Raw genomic sequence first — 20683 nt, 5'->3', positions numbered from 1 at the left:
TCACTGGGAGAGAAGAGGCAGCAATGCCAAAATCGGGAACCGCTGACCAAACAAAACAAAGACCTGGCAACCCCCTTCCCGTCCCCTAGGCGAGCTACCCGGTTAAACTTTAATTCATTTGATCTTTACACTCTATATTTCAATGAATACGTCAAAGAACCATGCTGGCCATGTTTTCTTTTGGTGACATTGTACTATGGAAAGGACACCAATCTATGTAAAAGACTTGCGGTGAAATCTTTATTCCGCATGCCTGGGAAGAGCATATATATATATACTGTACTTATGGTATGTAATGTGAACAGCAGCTTTCTGCATGCTGTGGGATAGTGAGAATCTGCAATTGGCTTGACAGCCGAGGCTCTGGGTTGATCCTTAGATAAATCCTACATTTATCAACCATACAGTTATGTAATTGGTACAGTTACATAATCAGAATATTAAAAGTGATAGAGAAAAATGCACTGTAAACATGTAACTACACTGAAAGATAGTAAATATAAGACAGTACAGAAAGTTTGGTAAGGGGCTGCAGGCTCAGGGACATGTCAAATGGATAGGATGTTCTTTGCTGTTCTGGTGTGTTTCCCCTTTTTGTTTGTAATTTGAACAAATCTTTCAAAAACACTTGGCAACTGTAGACCATTCTAAAATAATGTCTTTATCACATTGTAATACATAAAGAACAAATTTTCTACATTATAATCATGTATAGTCATGGTCCTTTTTATATAATCTCTTAACATATTTCAGGTCCCTCCCATAGTCTTCAGGTCTTCCCCTGGTCTTCTTTTCTCAAAACTCAACATGCCCAATTGTTTTAACCATTCCTCAGAGGTCAGGACAGGTTTTCTAAACCCTTTATCATTTTTGTTGCTGTCCTCTGGAGTCTCTCCAGTTTGTCCACATCTTTCCTAAAGTGTAGCACTCAGTATTGAATACAGTGCTCCAGCTGAGGCCTCACTAGTGCAGAGTAGAGCTGGGACAGTTACCTCCTGTGTCTTACACTCCTGTTAATACACCCTAGAATGATATTAGCCTTTTTCACTGATGCTCACATTGTTGACTCATATTCAATTTGTGATTCACAATAAACCCCAGATCCTTTTCAGGAGTATTATCACCTAGCCTTTTATTCTCCATTTTGTAGTTTTGCATTTGATTTTTCCTTCCTAAGTGAAGTACTTTACACTTGTTTTTATTGAATTTCATCTTGTTGGTTTCAGATCAGTCCTCTTCCCTTTTTGTTCACTCCTCATTTCTGTTTTTCTTCAGCAGAACCTCTAGGGTATATATTCTATCCTGATATATTCTGTGCATCCCTATTGACTTAATAGTGTAAGTCTGGGCAGAATTTGACTTTACTACAGTAAGGTTAGATCTAAATTCCTACCCAGACTTTCCTTCCTATCTGTTTCGACACTGACATCAATGTTAGATCTAACTACCTGGAAGACCAATTAACTATTCACAACTAGCCAAAATGGCCACACAGGGCTACTGCAGCTGGTTAACCTCAGACTCAGATTGAGTTAAGAGCATATTTGGTGGTAGGACCCTGACACTGAACTCCTTACTAAAGCAGAAGCAGAGTCCAGACATAAGCACACTTGGCTCAGAATTCCATACCCACTTGTTTTGTAATGCCTTCCACTAGGAATGTCTTCTCTCTTCTGGACCGTATTTTTAAAATTAAAATGGCAAGTAATTCTTTCCTAGCCAGCATTCAGTGGAAATAAGGGATAGAAGGAGAGTAAGAAAGAGAGAAGAAGAAAAAGCGAGGGAAAAAAAAGTAATTTAGATTCACGGAGACAAAGTTCTTAGAGTTTCCTTTGTGATGTTATAGGTGAAAGTCTTTCCTGTGGAGAAGGCCAGTGCACCTCTTGTGCCCTCAAAATAGGGTTTAAATGGGACTTAAAGTGGTGCACAGGCTTTGTTCTGTTCTTCTCCCTGGGGGTATGTTTTATCCTATTAGTACTACCTAAACATTTGTGCCTGGTCCTTATATACAACAGTGAGGGGCAACACGGAAACAGCTAACAGAGGTACCTATCTTCTAAGACAGTTTTTGAGAGTGACACATGCTGATCCATTATCCCATTATTGTTAGACCTACAACTCAGCTATTTATTCAAGTTCATCTATTTTTTTCTCCCAAAAGAAATAATGAATTTACCATCCTCTTGGGGACTTATTTAGCTAATACATCACAAAAATATCACTTATAACAGTCTGATTGGATCTGTGTATACTGAAAATTGAAAGGAGATTAAGGACCCAATCTTGCACTGCACAGAGATGTTACTTCTGTAGGAGTTGTGAGTGCTAAGGAATGCAGGGTCAGACTCTACCTGTACCCTTTCCAAGAGTCTGATAGCAGCAGCCTGTATGTGCACACCTCCTTGGTGTGGCATAGGGGGATCCTACACACTTTTCTCAGTGGGCAATATTCTTAGGTAGTTAGAAGATAGTTTTTTTTCTTGAGTAAACATCTGTGCTGATGTTTAATCATACAAACATGCATCATTCTGATAATTTGGTTACTGTTTCATATGAGCTCTTATCCCTTGTCATGTCCATATCAACTCCTTAAACGGCTATCCTGACAGATAATTTTGCAGTGAAGTGATTATTATCTTTCATAATAAATCAGTACCCAAAATGATTTAATTTAGGAACCAGGATAACTTGCCTCCCCAGAGTTCTTTTTAGACTGGATAGACAGGAATCCTTGCATAATTTTCAGTTTTATCTCTCTGGTGTGACTAATTACACAGACTTTATAAACAGATTGTTATTATGACACAAATAAAATGTGAACATGAGTCTCTTGGACCATGGATGTTCCAAGATGCCACTTGCATCTAAAGGCCATTTTTTAGTTCAAGCTTAGAAAAGACAGACATTATAAAGGGAGTGAAATGACTGAGATAATTAAGGTTGCATGATAGTTTTCATTCTAATCCCTTACATTCAGGAGCTTTTAAGTTTCTGACCATTTCATCTTCTGAGTTGTGTTTTTCCAGGCTTGGTCTGTGCCTGAAGTTAATTTTTCTATTAAAAGTTTGAAATGTTTGGATTAATTATGCCTGCAAGCAGACTGGAAAATATACTTTTTACCTTCTAAAAAGATTAAAAATCATGTAGTGGTTTTTTTGAACAGCTCACCAGGATGGCTGGGATAGAAATTTGATGGGGAAATAGCCTACTCTCAGGACAAATATTATTGTGAAATTAGGTTTGTTTTGACTGAGCTATGAGTCTTTTAAAATGGCAGTAGATTTGTATGTGCTTTCTTGCTCTAGGACCCAGTTCTGTCACCCTAACTAATAATGAGCCCAATCCATTCCTCCCAGAGGAGAATACTGCTTGTCCACATTTAGGGTGGCAGAACTGGACCTTCTGCTTGTAAAGTGTGTGGCTAAGGAAGGCTGTGCTATGCATGCATACATGGCTAACTCAACTTCATAGTGAGAGTAGTTCAGGAGCACAAGCAACAGCCACAGTAAACCTTATTGTGTATGGGGGGATAGAAGGGGAGCCCTGGCCAACACGTGGGAAGGGTTCTGTGTAACCCGTTCTCACTGATTTTGAATATTCACACTTCCAAATAGATGCTGAAAGTGCATACATAGGTTCCAGCCCAGAGGTGGGCAAACTACAGCCCGTGGGCCACATCCAGCCCGCGGGCCCATCCTGCCCGGCCCTTGAGCTCCTGGCCAGGGAGGCTAGTCCCCGGCCCCTCCCCCGCTGTCCCCTCTCCCCCGCAGCCTCAGCTCGCCATGCCGCCAGCGCTTTGGGTGGCGGGACTGCAAGCTCCTGCCGGGCAGTGCAGTGGTGTGGCTGGCTCCGGTGCATCTGCCAGACATGCTGCTCTGAGTGGCATGGTAAGGGAGCGGGGGGAGGGGAGGGTTTGAATAAGGGGCAGGGGGTCCCAGGGGGCAGTCAGGGGACAGGGAGCAGGGGGCGGTTGGATGAGGCAGAGGTTCTGGGGGGGGAGCGGTCAGGGGATGGGGAACGGGGTGGGAGGTTGCATAGGCGTGGGAGTCCTGGAGGGCCTGTCGGGGGGCAGGGGTGTGGATGGGGTCGGGGCAGTCAGGGACAGGGAGCGGGGGGGGGTTGGATAGGGCGAGGGGTCCTGGGGGGGGCAGTTGGGGTGGGGGGTCCCAAGAGGGGGCGGTCAGGGGACAAGGAGCAGTGGGGGTTGGATGGGTGGGGGGTTCTGAGGGTGGCAGTCAGGGGGCTGGAAGTGGGAGGGGGCAGATAGGGGGCAGAGGCCAGGTTGTTTGGGGAGGCACAGCCTTCCCTACCCGGCCCTCCATACAGTTTTGGAACTCCAATGTGGCCCTCAGGCCAAAAAGTTTGCCCACCCCTGTTCCAGCCTCATAGTCCATAGCGAAGAAAACTCTCCCTGAAGACAAGTCATAGTAAGGACTGCAGGACTTGACCCTTGTGAGTTGATACTCACACTAATGGTTGGTAGATGCACTTTAAATTACTAAATTTTGCCAGTCAGAGAATAGGGGCCAAATCCTGTTCCCAGTGAATAGCCTGAGTAGTGAGATAGTCTTCCTTCTGTCCTGCAGAACTCCTCAGCAACCTATCTCCTAGGCCATAGAGAAACAGCAGAGCCACTCCCTGGCCACTACTGCAGCTTTAATGCCATTATACCCTATGGTGTTTGTAGGGAATGAGTGTTGGAGATGCAAATTTGCAGCTCCACCAGCTATATCTTTGCCTCCCTTCTGGCCTGCCTTTGCTTTGCTCCTAAATGTCGTACATGTATTTGGGTGTAAGGAGCCTCTGTGGCTCTCCAAATTCTTCCTCTTCCCCTCCTGTGCACTGGAATAGTAGCAGTTCTGCTGCATTCAGGCCTAACCATGCCCAGTGAGGAGAGTGGAGTGGAAGAATGTGCCCCTTAGTGAACAAAGACAGTAAGAAAAACAAGGATAATGCATCACAGCATGTGGTTTTCTCAGTGCAGTTTAATGTTAATTATTTATGATACTTCACAATTTTCTAGTAACTATTCTGTAGTATATTGGATAATGTTACATATCCGCTCTGTGTTCTTGGGGAACCAGGGCACAGTACCCAACTTGTTTGACTCACAAAAGACCTCCCCTCCCCAACGCAGCCTCTGCTTGAACCAAAACCGATCAGAAGAAAGACTTATAAAAAGCAATGAAAAGGCAGTAGGAGATACACCTAACCCCCTGGAACAAGGGTGACAGGATTAAGGAAACTCCTCTAGCCTCATTTGCATTGAAGATGGGACCGAGAGGCATCTCCATTAGCATACAGAATGGAGAACAGAGATTCCAAGGCAAGAACTGCATGGAACTCTGGGAGGAGAAAAGCAGGGAAGCACTGCATGATGGGGGATCTCTGCTCCAGATGTTAATGAACCCATGCCTGCAAACACCCAGCTTAGTAGTTATCAGACCATTTCTAGTAATAAATCCTTTATTGGTATCCAAAATAGTGAAACTCCCTAATTGCATTGTGAGCTCCCTCCAAGGAACACCGCTCATAGCGTGGAATGATCAATTCCTATTGTCTAGCCTGCACAAAACAACTTTGGTATATTCCCTTGAGCCACCAGTTTACCCATAAAGAAATCTAGTGTTCTCCCTTGAACCATTGTTGTTTCCCTACAAAAACCCCTACCCATGCTCAAGTAAGTGTTCTGATGGCTGGATCCAAAATCTGCATCAGTTCCATGGGGACTTCATCTTCTCCTGACTGATCATGCTGGGGGCTCTGCTTGTCTCCAGCACTCCGGACTCTCAGCTACCACCACCACCTGGGACCCCTGATCGATTCAAGCTTCTGGAGTGGTGAGAACCCATCTCTCTTTCTCTCCCCTTCTCCCCTCCCCGTGGGTGTTTTTTGGCTTCCTCATTCGCTCTGCAGCAACGCTTCTTGTACCTAAACTAAAAGATCCCTCCAGCGCCCAAAAATCCCATGGGCCTTGCTCATCAAGTGGGTTACTACCAGAACAAGTGTTAGAGAGATGGGTAATGAAGAACGGGAAATGCCCCTGGGAACGGTGGTGCTTTAAGGGTGAGAATCTCCTGATTGAAGCAAGTCTGAGCTTTGAACAATATTGCACAACCTTTAAGCCACAGGGTAGTGCAAAGGATGTGGCTGCTACATAGGCATTGTTTTATGCATATCTGGACATGGTTGAAATGGTAAAGGGAAGGCAGGAACTGGAGAAAAAGCAGTTACAACAGCGTTTGAACACATGTGAGACAAACGGGTGTGAATTTATAGCAGAAAAGCTTAAAATAGTGACTGTATTTAGGAATATGCAAGAGGAGAGAGACAAGGCCAGCAGGATTGCAGAACAGTATAGGAAAGAGTTAACACACAACAATTTTGTTAGAAGACGCGAGAGCAGCAACTAGCTTCCTTTTAGATGAGAATAAGGCAGCCAAGGCCATCAGACGTGTGAGGCAGAGATTAGTAAATTGCATGCCCAATTTAGTGCCCATAAAAGAGCGGTAGTGGCTGTAAGGTTGAGAGAGGATTGTGATTTGGAGCCCCCTGGGGAAAAAGAGATACCCCCTAATGCTGATCCCAAAAACCCATTCAACCCTGATTGGCCACACATGCATAATGTTGCTCCTGTTTCCACAAGGGAGGTTAAACACATAGTTGCAGGAGCCAATCTTCCCAGAACGGAGCTGGTCATGGACGTACTAAGATGGTTTCCTAATTAGGCCAAGGCAATTGCCGAGAGATTGGGGGCACTGAACTGTGACACTGCCGTGGCATGGCTGGCTCGCATTTGGCAAATGTACCCCTCTGCTGACGGCATGGGCTTAACCCAATTGGCTCAGTTATGTGCCTCTCCTTGTGATGCAGATGCTCTGGACATAGGCATAGGTTCTTGGGAGCGGACTGCTGCTGGACCCCAGGAATGGATGATAAGTGCTCTCAAAATATTACTGCCTGCTTCTTCCCTCAAGAAACTACCTATAATGGAAGAGCAGAAATCAGGAGAGGCCCCAGAAGCTTACCTAATTTGAAAAAAAAATGCTGACAGCTCTCTCTGATTCATTACCCCAGACAGAAGAGAATGGGATTATCACTTCCCATTATCAGGGACCTGAATTAGTACAGAGCACTTATGCAGGACTAAATTCTCAGACAAAAATGACCATGGGGGCTGTGGCTATAGAACACTTAACCTGGAATGAACTAGTTGCAAAAATCAAACAGGCAGGGGATTTGCTGTGAGAGACTGGCATCTTAAAAAGACAAATCAGCAAAAAGACTACCTCAGAGCCAGTACACGCGATCACATTTGTGAATAATGTTCCTCACTCTGCCAGTCGCCCTCCCAATGATAATCCCCCTATTTCCCACAACCCTGGGCAGCGCTGACCCAAGGAGACTCTTAGGAACATGATTTGGATGGAGCTGGTGAAGATAGGGGAGGATATGGGAAAATATGATCACCAGCCCCTCAGCATCCTGATTAATGCTTTGTCTCAGGTCATGTGGAGAACAGAGTTAATGCAGGGAGCCTCCCCTCGGCTCACTGCCCTGGTACGGAGTGCGTCACCCACGCCCACTCCCTGTCAAAACCAGATCCCTGCCCCGTCTTCTGAGTGGAGGCACTCCAGGGAGTCGGCTGATCAGTAGGGGTGCCCGGTTCCCCTCGGGCCTCCCCAGCTGATCACAAGACTTCAGTGCAACGTATGGGGGAGACCCACTGTGAGGGCTACAGAGGGGAACCCAGGGATATTAGCCCAATTGCTAGTGGACACCAGAGCATCAATAAACATTCTAAGTCCTTGGTGGATCTCCGGAGGGAGACCCACTGATAAACAGGTTATCAAGGAAAGAACTGGGGACAGCTGAGTGACTCACACCAACGGGGATCAGAAAAATCACCCAGAAGAAGCACACTGGAACAACAGAGCTGATGCCTTAGCCAAAGCTGCTGCTACTAGTAACCACACTAGAGATACAGACCAGGTAGAACAAATAGAGGCCGTAACTATCTGAGGGAAAACTTTAGGCAAAGGAATAGATACCTTGGACTTAAGTACCTTTCAAGATGGGGATACAGAAATCTGGTCCTTAGCCAAGCCAGGGAAAGATCCCACAGGAAAATACAGGATTGAGCAGGTTGGAGATGTCTGGTGGGCAGTGGATGCAGATGGTCAAAGGCACTGGATAGTCCCCAGCCAGGTAAGGGGGGACCTGATTCAGTTCGTGCATGGGCAAGGGCATAGAGGAAAACAGGATACTTTAAATAGGGTTACAGATACAAGGTGGTAGCCAGGCATGAAAGCGGATATAGATCAGTGGTGCGATAATTGTCTGCAGTGCACCATGGTTAATGCTGATTGCCAGGTTTGAACAAATGCATTGGGGCACCAGAGAATAGAGGGTCCCTGGTCCCAGATTCAGATAGATTACATAGGCCCTTTGCCCACCACCAGTAGAGGGAATAAATACTATCTGGTAATAGTAGATTCCTTTTCCAAATGGGTGGATGCCATCCCTACTAAAACCAACACTACCTCAGTCACTGCTAAGCAGCTCTTTAACATAGTTTTCTCAAGAATGGGCATTCCCAGAGAAATTGATACAGATTTGGGATCCCATTTTGTGGGCGATGTTATGCAAGAGCTATATAAGGCTTTAGGCATTAAGCATGTTTCCACACAGCTGAGTCCTCTGGACAAGTTGAACGAACCAATTGCACACTAAAGGAGGCTTTGAAAAAACAAGTAAAGAGCTCAGGGAGGGATTGGGATGAAAAGCTACCAATCATCTTAATGGCTCTAAGAGGCTCTAAGGCGATATATGGGTACACTCCCTTTGAAGTTATGACTGGAAGGCAAATGCACGTGCCTGAAAGTTGGTGGTTGGAAGTGGAACTGCCTAGTGCCTGGGCAGGGAAGTTGATAACAGATGCATGAGTACAAACCTTAGTAGCGGCAATAGCTGCTTTATACAAGTGAGTGGCAGCACAGCTAGGCATGGTACAGCAAAACAAGGACAAAATCTAGGCTGGGGAAAACCTCCTTAAATATGGGAATTCGGACAACTAGTAATGTACAGGAAGTTTTCAGCAAAGGAGCACTCTTTGACACATACCTGGGATGGCTCCTGTTTTATTGTGAATCAGGCCAGCCCCAGTGTTTATCAGGTAGAAATCCTAAATGGAAAAAATGGGAAACCCTGGTGGAAATGGTTTCATTCCTCACAGCTCAGAGAGTGGAAGGGTAAACCACCTGATGCACAAGGAATAGTATAACTGTCTTTTCCATCCTGCCAGCCACCCGTCTTGACTAGCAAGAAGGAACGGCTTGAGGCTATTGGAAAATACGCGTTGGGCGGGCTTGTCAGTGTCTACCCCAATGTTGAGGTAGGAAAAGGCCAGAGAAGTCCTCAACTTATTCTGGCCACCCTCACGTAAGTCACTGCTTCATGTTCACCCTGCAATATTGCTCCTAGATTCTCCCAGTATATACAGCGGGGAGTGTGGCATTTTGTTCTCTCTTCTCTGCCCCCTCACAGGTCCTGAACATGAGCCATGACATCCCACCATTGCACCAGCACCCTGCTGTTCATAAGTGTCTGGAATCTGATGCTGTCCAGGCTCTATGCTGAACCTATGATCCCTCTGAACCTCTGGAGGTGCTTGCCAGCTGGAGCCCAAGAAGTAAAATTGCTGTGCCACATGAATGGATTCTATGGGAATGGGAGCAACCCTCCGGCCCTGCAGCGTCACTACGAGTTCTACGTTGTCGGCAACTCCTCAGAGTGCCCCTGGGAAAGCGTTGCCAATTGCACGCAGAGTGCCACCTGGGAGTCACTCAAGTTTTGATATGAAACTAAGACCACACCAGACTCCATCCCATTCTTCTGTAAGCCATTGTGGTCTCGAAAGGGACATACACCATCAAACACAATTAATGATAGCCTCCCAGGTGGCGGAAGGTGCAGAATAGTCCTGGTTTCCTCCACTGTTTGGGGGAGCAACCATGCCCCAACATATCATCATTGTCGTCGGAACCCAGACACCTCCATTACCCGGAGATGAACTGCAGCTGCCTCTGATCATGCCAACAGGCAAGAATATCATACTATTCCCCATAAACTGGGAACCGCTGAACTGGACTTTAGCTGGACATGACTTGATTCAGCAAGGTCCCCCAGACTGGGTAGTTCCATTAAAGGGCACACCTTGTGACAAGCTCATGCCAACAATTTGGTTTAAATTCTTTGGGCACATTGCCCTTTTGGAGGGATTCCATGAGTCCGGATTGTACAGAATAGAATTGGGCCAACAACAAACAGTTTTAAATTTTGACCATCTGATCACAAACCTCGCTCCCCTCTGACATTTAAGAGCCCCATTTACAGGAACCCATATGTTGAAATTGGATCAACAAGAACATTTGGTTCTTCAACCTCAGACTTCTCTGAAGGAGGGTCAAATCCACTTAAGAAGGCATGGATATATAGCACCTCACATAGCACCTGTATGCACTCCCTGATTGGAACTAGCCATAAGGGTTGGGATGAATCGGTAAGAATGTGGCAAGGGGTCGACCAAGTAAGTAGAGTAAAAAGGGAATTAAGTGATTGGATTGAACCTATAGGAACAGGAATCACTTTAGTTGATGCTGCAAACATAGAAGTTCTGGCTAATAAACTATCATATACCACCAAAAATATCGGAAAGATGGGAACCCCATTAACAGCATCTTTGAAACAGTTAAGTGAGGAACAGCAGTTAATAAGTAAGGTATTTCCTGGGTGGGAAACACTCATAGAAAAAGATTAAGAGTTAATTAAGAGTTAAGAGTTAACACTTCGTACAGTCACCACCAGCAAAGCTTGCAGTTATTCTTGATAACTGTGACAGGCAAAGAAATTAGAGTAATCCACCCAGTAGTCCCACTGGAATTACAGATTAATGATAACTCAGTAATGTATTCCAGAGATCCTAACAATTGGGCTTGGCAGAAGGATAATGTGTGGAACACAGTAAATGTAAAGGGATGTAGGAGAAAAGAAGGTTTGGGCTATATCTGTGAAGACCAAGCATTGGAGGAACATGATGAATGATTCTTCCCACAACCTGGGAATAAGTCTCACTGTTCCTTCGATGTTATCCAGGAAGAGGGGTCTGTTATTGTCTATGTTGGTAAAGCGTGTGTGTGTAAGAACGAGAGGTAATATTGTATTGATTAATGGACATTGGATTCAACCCATGGTGCCTCACGTTAATCGCTGTTTCTGTAATGTAACCACTATTGTTAGCTGTGATATTAAGTTTACTGTGCCTATATGGACTGTACAACATTTGAAAGCCTATCCTGAGCTCTACAAGGAGGTTTCCCCCATTTCTTTGGGAATGGGTCTCACTGCCATTAAGGGACTATTAACTCATCCCACCTTAGAAACTGAGCTGCAGAAGCTCCGAACTTTGGGGGAGAATGGCAAACTCGAGATTCAACACTACAACCAGGAGATCTCTAGGCTAGCAGTTACAGTTAAAAACAGAGGCCATCACTCCTAGTGGGAGCCTTTGTTTGGGTGGAGCCACAGTGCAACAGATCTTTTGAATATCATGCTTCACTCCATTGTGGTGATCATTGGTTTCCAAATTATACTAGCAATTGGTCTGGTTCTACTGGTTTGCTGGATCCAGCGACTGATGCGGCAGCTGCAATGGATTGAAGATGAGACCTGGAACAACGGAGTAAGGATATGATGGGGATACTCGCTCAGCGCAAGCACCCCATCAACGGGGGGACTCGTTACCTATCAGCTCTGTGTCATTGTGTTTGACTCACAAAAGACCTTTCCCTCCACCCCCCACGCAGCCTCTGCTTGAACCAAAACCGATCAGAAGAAAGACTTATAAAAAGCAATGAAAAGGCAGTGGGAGACACAACTAAACCCCTAGGACAAGGTGACAGGATTAAGGAAACTCCCCTAGCCTCATTTGCATTGAAGATGGGACAGGGACGCATCTCCATTAGCATACAGAATGGAGAACAGAGATTCCAAGGCAAGAACCGCATGGAACTCTGGGAGGAGAAAAGCAGGGAAGCACTGCATGATGCGGGATCTCTGCTCCACATGTTATTGAACCCATGCCTGTACACACCAAGCTCAGTAGTTATCAGACCAATTCTAGTAATAAATCCTTTATTGGTAACCAAAATAGTGAAACTCCCTAATTGCATTGTGAGCTCCCTCCAAGGAACACCGCTCATAGCGTGGAATGATCAGTTCCTATTATCTAGCCTGCACAAAACAACTTTGGTATATTCCCTTGAGCCACCAGTTTACCCATAAAGAAATCTAGTGTTCTCCCTTGAACCATTGTTGTTTCCCTACAAAAACCCCTACCCATGCTCAAGTAAGCGTTCTGATGGCTGGATCCAAAATCTGCATCAGTGCCATGGGGACTTCATCTTCTCCTGACTGATCGTATTGGGGGCTCTGCTTGTCTCCAGCACTCCGGACTCTCAGCTACCACCACCACCTGGGACCCCTGATCGATTCAAGCTTCATGGAGTGGTGAGAACCCATCTCTCTCTCTCTCTCTCTCTCTCTCTCTCTCCTCTTCTCCCCCACCCCAACCTGTGGGTGTTTTTTGGCTTCCTTATTCGGTCTGCAGCAACGCTTCTTGTACCTAAACTAAAAGATCCCTGCAGTGCCCAAAAATCAATTCAAGCTTCACGGAGTGGTGAGAACTCAGCTCTTTCTCTAGGTATAGACTTCTGACCCTGTCTTGTGTGATCAATTATAGTTTTCTAAAGCTGACTTTTATAATCAAATTTAAGTTAGATTTAATATTATAACTGTTTTGTTTGTTTGGCTCCCCTATGGTTGTTACCTGGCAATACATAACTTTCATGGTTAAGCTGGTTGCTTCTCTCTCTCTCTCTCTCTCTCTCTCCCCCTCGTGGGTGTTTTTTGGTGTCCTCATTCACTCTGCAGCAACACTCCTCATACCGAAGCTAAAGATTCCTTCAGCGCCAACAATCCTGTGGGGTTTGCTCATCAAGTGGATTACTACTAGAACAAGTGTAACGTGAAAGTGAGGATAGGGACATGCTGAACCTGGGGCATATGACGGTGGCAGCTTGGAAGTGCTGCTCGCCCCAGTGTGCTCAGGCGTACTCTATGCCGGTGCGCTGCCCCTGGCATAGGAGGGTGACAGCTTGGAGGTGCTGTTCCACCCAGCCTGCTGAATCCAAGGGCCTATGAGGGTGACAGCTTGGAAGTGCTGTTCCACCCAGCCTGCTGAGTCCAGGGACATCTAAGGGGTCAGCTTGAGAGTGCTGATTGACCCAGTCTTCTCAGACACTCTCTGTTAATGTGTGTGTGTGTGTTTGTCTGATTCTGGAGTGGAAGAACCCAGCCCTGTGGAACCTCGGTCCTGCAGGATAGCGTTATCCGAAATTGGGCCAGCTAGTAAGCTTAGGGAGGACTAATGACCACCAGAGTTTGGCAGAAAGCAGCATGTTTATTATTCTAATAGCTAAGCTCAAAAGAAAAGGACGGGGGGAGTCATACTCACATACTCACGCTCCCAGGACAGGCACGGCACTGGAAATGCCAGGATCCTTCAAAGTAAGTGTCCCACAGCGCAGCAATGGATGGTGTGATGAAGATAAGTCTTCCCAAGGCACGATGGAATGCAACGCAGCCGTACACGCTTATGAGTGCACACTTGAGCACATGGCCCCTTCCCCTTTTGAGGACCTGCTCCTCATGGCCTGCGACTAGAGATGACTTGGCCGCATCTGGTTGGTCACACTCCACTTCAGGCAGTGTCCAGGCAGTGTCCATGCATTGAGTGTGTGATCGCTGCCTAATTAGAGTCCCAGACACTTTGGGTATGTCTACACTACGGAATAAGGTCGAATTTATAGAAGTCGGTTTTTTAGAAATCGGTTTTATATATTCGAGTGTGTGTGTCCCCACAGAAGTGCATTAAGTGCATTAACTCGGCGGAGTGCTTCCACAGTACCGAGGCTAGAGTCGACTTCTGGAGCGTTGCACTGTGGGTAGCTATCCCACAGTTCCCGCAGTCTCCGCTGCCCATTGGAATTCTGGGTTGAGATCCCAATGCCTGATGGGGCTGAAACATTGTCACGGGTGGTTCTGGGTACATATCGTCAGTCCCCCCCTTCCCTCCCTCCCTCCGTGAAAGCAAGGGCAGACAATTGTTTCGCGCCTTTTTTCCTGAGTTACCTGTGCGGACGCCATACCACCGCAAGCATGGAGCCCGCTCAGGTAACCGTCACCGTATGTCTCCTGGGTGCTGGCAGACGCGGCACGGCATTGCTACACAGTAGCAGCAACCCATTGCCTTGTGGCAGCAGACGGTACAATACGACTGGTAGCCGTCCTCGTCATGTCCGAGGTACTCCTGGTCGCCTGTGTGATCAGGAGCGCCTGGGCAGACATGGGCGCAGGGACTAAATTTTTAGTGACTTGACCAGGTCATTTTTTTTAGTCCGGCAGTCAGTCCTATTGAACCGTCTTATGGTGAGCAGGCAGGCAATATGTCCTTCTGCACCGTCTGCTGCCAGCCAAAGATGTAAAAGATAGATGGAGTGGATCAAAACAAGAAATAGACCAGATTTGTTTGTACTCATTTGCCTCCTCCCCTGTCTAGGGGAATCATTCCTCTAGGTCACACTGCAGTCACTCACAGAGAAGGTGCAGCGAGGTAGATCTAGCCATGTATCAATCAGAGGCCAGGCTAACCTCCTTGTTCCAATAAGAACAATAACTTAGGTGCACCATTTCTTATTGGAACCCTCCGTGAAGTCAACCCTGTAAGCCGTGTCCTCAGTCGCCCCTCCCTGCGTCAGAGCAACGGCAAACAATCGTGCATCTGAGTTGAGAGTGCTGTCCAGAGCAGTCACAATGGAGCACTCTGATTGGGCTAAAACATTGTCGCGGGTGGTTCTGGGTACATATTGTCCGGCCCCCGTTCTCTCCCTCCCTCCGTGAAGGCAAGGGCAGACAATTGTTTCGCGCCTTTTTTCCTGAGTTACCTGTGCGGACGCCATACCACCGCAAGCATGGAGCCCGCTCAGGTAACCGTCACCATATGTCTCCTGGGTGCTGGCAGACGCGGTACGGCATTGCTACACAGTAGCAACAACCCATTGCCTTCTGGCAGCAGACGGTACAGTACGACTGGTAGCCGTCCTCATCATGTCCGAGGTGTTCCTGGTCGCCTGTGTGAGGTCGATCAGGAGCGCCTGGGCAGACATGGGCGCAGGGACTAAATTTTTAGTGACTTGACCAGGTCATTTTTTTTAGTCCGGCAGTCAGTCCTATTGAACCGTCTTATGGTGAGCAGGCAGGCAATATGGATTGCTAGCAGTCCTATTGCACCGTCTTCTGCCGAGCAGCCATGAGATGTGGATGGCATGCAGTCCTTCTGCACCGTCTGCTGCTAGCCAAAGATGTAAAAGATAGATGGAGTGGATCAAAACAAGAAATAGACCAGATTTGTTTTGTACTCATTTGCCTTCTCCCCTGTCTAGGGGACTCATTCCTCTAGGTCACACTGCAGTCACGCACAGAGAAGGTGCAGCGAGGTAGATCTAGCCATGTATCAATCAGAGGCCAGGCTAACCTCCTTGTTCCAATAAGAACAATAACTTCGGTGCACCATTTCTTATTGGAACCCTCCGTGAACTCTACCCTTGTAAGCCGTGTCCTCAGTCGCCCCTCCCTGCGTCAGAGCAACGGCAAACAATCGTGCATCTGAGTTGAGAGTGCTGTCCAGAGCAGCCCAATGGAGCACTCTGATTGGGCTAAAACATTGTCGCGGGTGGTTCTGGGTACATATTGTCCGGCCCCCGTTCCTTCCCTCCCTCCGTGAAGGCAAGGGCAGACAATTGTTTCGCGCCTTTTTTCCTGAGTTACCTGTGCGGACGCCATACCACCGCAAGCATGGAGCCCGCTCAGGTAACCGTCACCGTATGTCTCCTGGGTGCTGGCAGACGCGGTACGGCATTGCTACACAGTAGCAGCAACCCATTGCCTTCTGGCAGCAGACGGTGCAGTATGACTGGTACCCGTCCTCGTCATGTCTGAGGTGCTCCTGGCCACGTCGGCTGGGAGCGCCTGGGCAGACATGGGCGCAGGGACTAAATTTTTGGTGACTTGACCAGGTCATTCTCTTTAGTCCTGCAGTCAGTCGTATTGAACCATCTAATGGTGAGCAGGCAGGCAATACGGATTGCTAGCAGTCGTATTGTACCATCTTCTGCCGGGCAGGCAAGAGATGACGATGGCTAGCAATCGTATTGTACCATCTTCTGCCGGGCAGGCAAGAGATGACGATGGCTAGCAATCGTACTGTGCCATCTTCTGCCAGGCAGGCAAGAGATGAGGATGGCTAGCAGTCGTACTGTGCCATCTTCTGCCGAGCAGCCATGAGATGTGGATGGCTTGCAGTCCTTCTGCACCGTCTGCTGCCAGCCAAAGATGTAAAAGATAGATGGAGTGGATCAAAACAAGAAATAGACCAGATTTGTTTTGTACTCATTTGCCTCCTGCCCTGTCTAGGGGACTCATTCCTCTAGGTCACACTGCAGTCACTCACAGAGAAGGTGCTGCGAGGTAGATCTAGCCATGTATCAATCAGAGGCCAGGCTAACCTCCTTGTTCCAATAAGAACAATAACTTAGGTGCACCATTTCTTATTGGAACCCTCCGTGAAGTCCTGCCTGAACTACTCCTTGATGTAAAGCCACCCCCTTTGTGGATTTTAGCCTCCTGAAGCCAACCCTGTAAGCCGTGTCGTCAGTCGCCCCTCCCTCCGTCAGAGCAACGGCAGACAATCATTCCGCGCCTTTTTTCTGTGCGGACGCCATACCAAGGCAAGCATGGAGTCCGCTCAGCTCACTTTGGCAATTAGGAGCACATTAAACACCACACGCATTATCCAGCAGTATATGCAGCACCAGAACCTGGCAAAGCGCTACCGGGCGAGGAGGCGACGTCAGCGCGGTCACGTGAGTGATCAGGACATGGACACAGATTTCTCTGAAAGCATGGGCCCTGCCAATGCATGCATCATGGTGCTAATGGGGCAGGTTCATGCTGTGGAACGCCGATTCTGGGCTCGGGAAACAAGCACAGACTGGTGGGACCGCATAGTGTTGCAGGTCTGGGACGATTCCCAGTGGCTGCGAAACTTTCGCATGCGTAAGGGCACTTTCATGGAACTTTGTGACTTGCTTTCCCCTGCCCTGAAGCGCATGAATACCAAGATGAGAGCAGCCCTCACAGTTGAGAAACGAGTGGCGATAGCCCTGTGGAAGCTTGCAACGCCAGACAGCTACCGGTCAGTTGGGAATCAATTTGGAGTGAGCAAATCTACTGTGGGGGCTGCTGTGATGCAAGTAGCCCACGCAGTCAAAGATCGCTGATATCAAGGGTAGTGACCTTGGGAAATGTGCAGGTCATAGTGGATGGCTTTGCTGCAATGGGATTCCCTAACTGTGGTGGGGCCATAGACGGAACCCATATCCCTATCTTGGCACCGGAGCACCAAGCCGGCGAGTACATAAACCGCAAGGGGTACTTTTCAATAGTGCTGCAAGCTCTGGTGGATCACAAGGGACGTTTCACCAACATCAACGTGGGATGGCCGGGAAAGGTACATGACGCTCGCATCTTCAGGAACTCTGGTCTGTTTCAAAAGCTTCAAGAAGGGACTTTATTCCCAGACCAGAAAATAACTGTTGGTGATGTTGAAATGCCTATATGTATCCTTGGGGACCCAGCCTACCCCTTAATGCCATGGCTCATGAAGCCGTACACAGGCAGCCTGGACAGCAGTCAGGAGCTGTTCAACTACAGGCTGAGCAAGTGCAGAATGGTGGTAGAATGTGCATTTGGACGTTTAAAGGCGCGCTGGCGCAGTTTACTGACTCGGTTAGACCTCAGCGAAACCAATATTCCCACTGTTATTACTGCTTGCTGTGTGCTCCACAATATCTGTGAGAGTAAGGGGGAGACGTTTATGGCGGGGTGGGAGGTTGAGGCAAATCGCCTGGCTGCTGGTTACGCGCAGCCAGACACCAGGGCGGTTAGAAGAGCACAGGAGGGTGCGGTACGCATCAGAGAGGCTTTGAAAACCAGTTTCATGAGTGGCCAGGCTACGGTGTGAAAGTTCTGTTTGTTTCTCCTTGATGAAACCCCCCGCCCCTTGGTTCACTCTACTTCCTTGTAAGCTAACCACCCTCCCCTCCTCCCTTTGATCACCGCTTGCAGAGGCAATAAAGTCATTGTTGCTTCACATTCATGCATTCTTTATTCATTCATCACACAAATAGGGGGATGACTACCAAGGTAGCCCAGGAGGGGTGGTGGAGGAGGGAAGGAAAATGCCACACAGCACTTTAAAAGTTTACAACTTTAAAATTTATTGAATGACAGCCTTCTTTTTTTGGGGCAATCCTCTGTGGTGGAGTGGCTGGTTGGCCGGTGGCCCCCCCACCGCGTTCTTGGGCGTCTGGGTGTGGAGGCTATGGAACTTGGGGAGGAGGGCGGTTGGTTACACAGGGGCTGTAGTGGCAGTCTGTGCTCCAGCTGCCTTTGCTGCAGCTCAACCATACACTGGAGCATACTGGTTTGGTCCTCCAGCAGCCTCAGCATTGAATCCTGCCTCCTCTCATCACGCTGTCGCCACATTCGAGCTTCAGCCCTCTCTTCAGCCCGCCACTTACTCTCTTCAGCCTGCCACTTACTCTCTTCAGCCCGCCACCTCTCCTCCTGGTCATTTTGTGCTTTCCTGCAGTCTGACATTATTTGCCTCCACGCATTCGTCTGTGCTCTGTCAGTGTGGGAGGACAGCATGAGCTCGGAGAACATTTCATCTCGAGTGCGTTTTTTTTTCTTTCTAATCTTCACTAGCCTCTGGGAAGGAGAAGATCCTGTGATCATTGAAACACATGCAGCTGGTGGAGAAAAGAAAAGGGACAGCGGTATTTAAAAAGACACATTTTATAAAACACTGGCTACACTCTTTCAGGGTAAACCTTGCTGTTAACATTACATACATAGCACATGTGCTTTCGTTACAAGGTCGCATTTTGCCTCCCCCCACCGCGTGGCTACCCCCTCAACCCTCCCCCCTCCCTGTGGCTAACAGCGGGGAACATTTCTGTTCAGCCGCAGGCAAACAGCCCAGCAGGAACGGGCTCCTCTGAGTGTCCCCTGAAGAAAAGCACCCTATTTCAACCAGGTGACCATGGATTATATCTCACTCTCCTGAGGATAACACATGAACGGATGTTGCTTGAACGCCAGCAAACATACACTGCAATGCTTTGTTGTACAATGATTCCCGAGTACGTGTTACTGGCCTGGAGTGGTAAAGTGTCCTACCATGAAGGACGCAATAAGTCTGCCCTCCCCAGAAACCTTTTGCAAAGGCTTTGGGAGTATATCCAGGAGAGCCGCGAATGCCAGGGCAGAGTAATCCTTTCACATGCTTGCTTTTAAACCATGTATAGTATTTTAAAAGGTACACTCACCGGAGGTCCCTTCTCCGCCTGCTGGGTCCAGGAGGCAGCCTTGGGTGGGTTCAGGGGGTACTGGCTCCAGGTCCAGGGTGAGAAACAGTTCCTGGCTGTCGGGAAAACCGGTTTCTCCGCTTGCTTGCTGTGAGCTATCTACAACCTCCTCCTCATCATCATCTTCTTCGTCCCCAAAACCTGCTTCCGTATTGCCTCCATCTCCATTGAAGGAGTCAAACAACACGGCTGGGGTAGTGGTGGCTGAACCCCCTAAAATGGCATGCAGCTCATCATAGAAGCGGCATGTTTGGGGCTCTGACCCGGAGCGGCCGTTCGCCTCTCTGGTTTTCTGGTAGGCTTGCCTCAGCTCCTTCAGTTTCACGCGGCACTGCTTCGGGTCCCTGTTATGGCCTCTGTCCTTCATGCCCTGGGAGATCTTGACAAAGGTTTTGGCATTTCGAAAACTGGAACGGAGTTCTGATAGCACGGATTCCTCTCCCCATACAGCGATCAGATCCCGTACCTCCCGTTCGGTCCATGCTGGAGCTCTTTTGCGATTCTGAGACTCCATCATGGTCACCTCTGCTGATGAGCTCTGCATGGTCACCTGCAGCTTGCCACGCTGGCCAAACAGGAAATGAGATTCAAAAGTTCGCGGTTCTTTTCCTGTCTACCTGGCCAGTGCATCTGAGTTGAGAGTGCTGTCCAGAGCGGTCAAAATGGAGCACTCTGGGATAGCTCCCGGAGGCCAATACCGTCGAATTGTGTCCACAGTACCCCAAATTCGACCCGGCAAGGCCGATTTAAGCGCTAATCCGCTTGTCAGGGGTGGAGTAAGGAAATCGATTTTAAGAGCCCTTTAAGTCGAAATAAAGGGCTTCATCATGTGGACGGGTGCAGGTTTACATCGATTTAATGCTGCTAAATTTGACCTAAAGTCCTAGTGTAGACCAGGGCTTTGTCTACCTTGGAGCTCTTCTGAAGCAGCCCGTTCATCCCACAAGCATTCCAGGAGGGAGTGGGAGTGGGAAAGCCACTTCACAGGTATTCAAAGAGGAGAGGAGACAAAACGGGGGGGGGGGGGGAGGGGAGGGGAGTGTAACAGACCTTTTGAGCATAGAGGTTATACATAG

The 20683-nt window shown here is 47.9% G+C and overlaps 1 protein-coding gene across 1 annotated transcript; it reads right to left on the bottom strand.

The window, feature by feature from the left end:
• Positions 1–11613: 11613 nt before the first annotated feature.
• On the bottom strand, positions 11614–20309 carry LOC141993699 (uncharacterized). Its single transcript, XM_074963245.1, has 3 exons — positions 19569–20309; positions 18530–18989; positions 11614–11704 (listed from the first exon to the last, which is right to left on the bottom strand). The coding sequence occupies exons 1-3, from the start codon at positions 20149–20151 to the stop codon at positions 11614–11616; spliced, it is 1134 nt and encodes a 377-aa protein (XP_074819346.1). The 5' UTR covers positions 20152–20309.
• Between the last annotated feature and the right edge of the window lie 374 nt (positions 20310–20683).

The sequence above is a fragment of the Natator depressus genome, chromosome 9 (genome assembly GCF_965152275.1).
Source record: "Natator depressus isolate rNatDep1 chromosome 9, rNatDep2.hap1, whole genome shotgun sequence".
NCBI classification, from domain to species: domain Eukaryota; kingdom Metazoa; phylum Chordata; order Testudines; family Cheloniidae; genus Natator; species Natator depressus.
This window is presented reverse-complemented; position numbering and strand designations above follow the sequence as displayed.

Bases quoted from the DNA above. Each gene is read 5' to 3' on its own strand.
- LOC141993699 (XM_074963245.1), bottom strand. From the start codon at position 20,151: ATGCAGAGCTCATCAGCAGAGGTGACCATGATGGAGTCTCAGAATCGC. The intron at 18,990-19,568 runs GTGAGTGTACCT...TTTCTCCACCAG, and splicing joins AGGCGGAGAAGGGACCTCCG to CTGCATGTGTTTCAATGATC. The intron at 11,705-18,529 runs GTGGGGGGGCCA...AATCCATTGCAG, and splicing joins CCCAGACGCCCAAGAACGCG to CTGCCGCATCAGTCGCTGGA.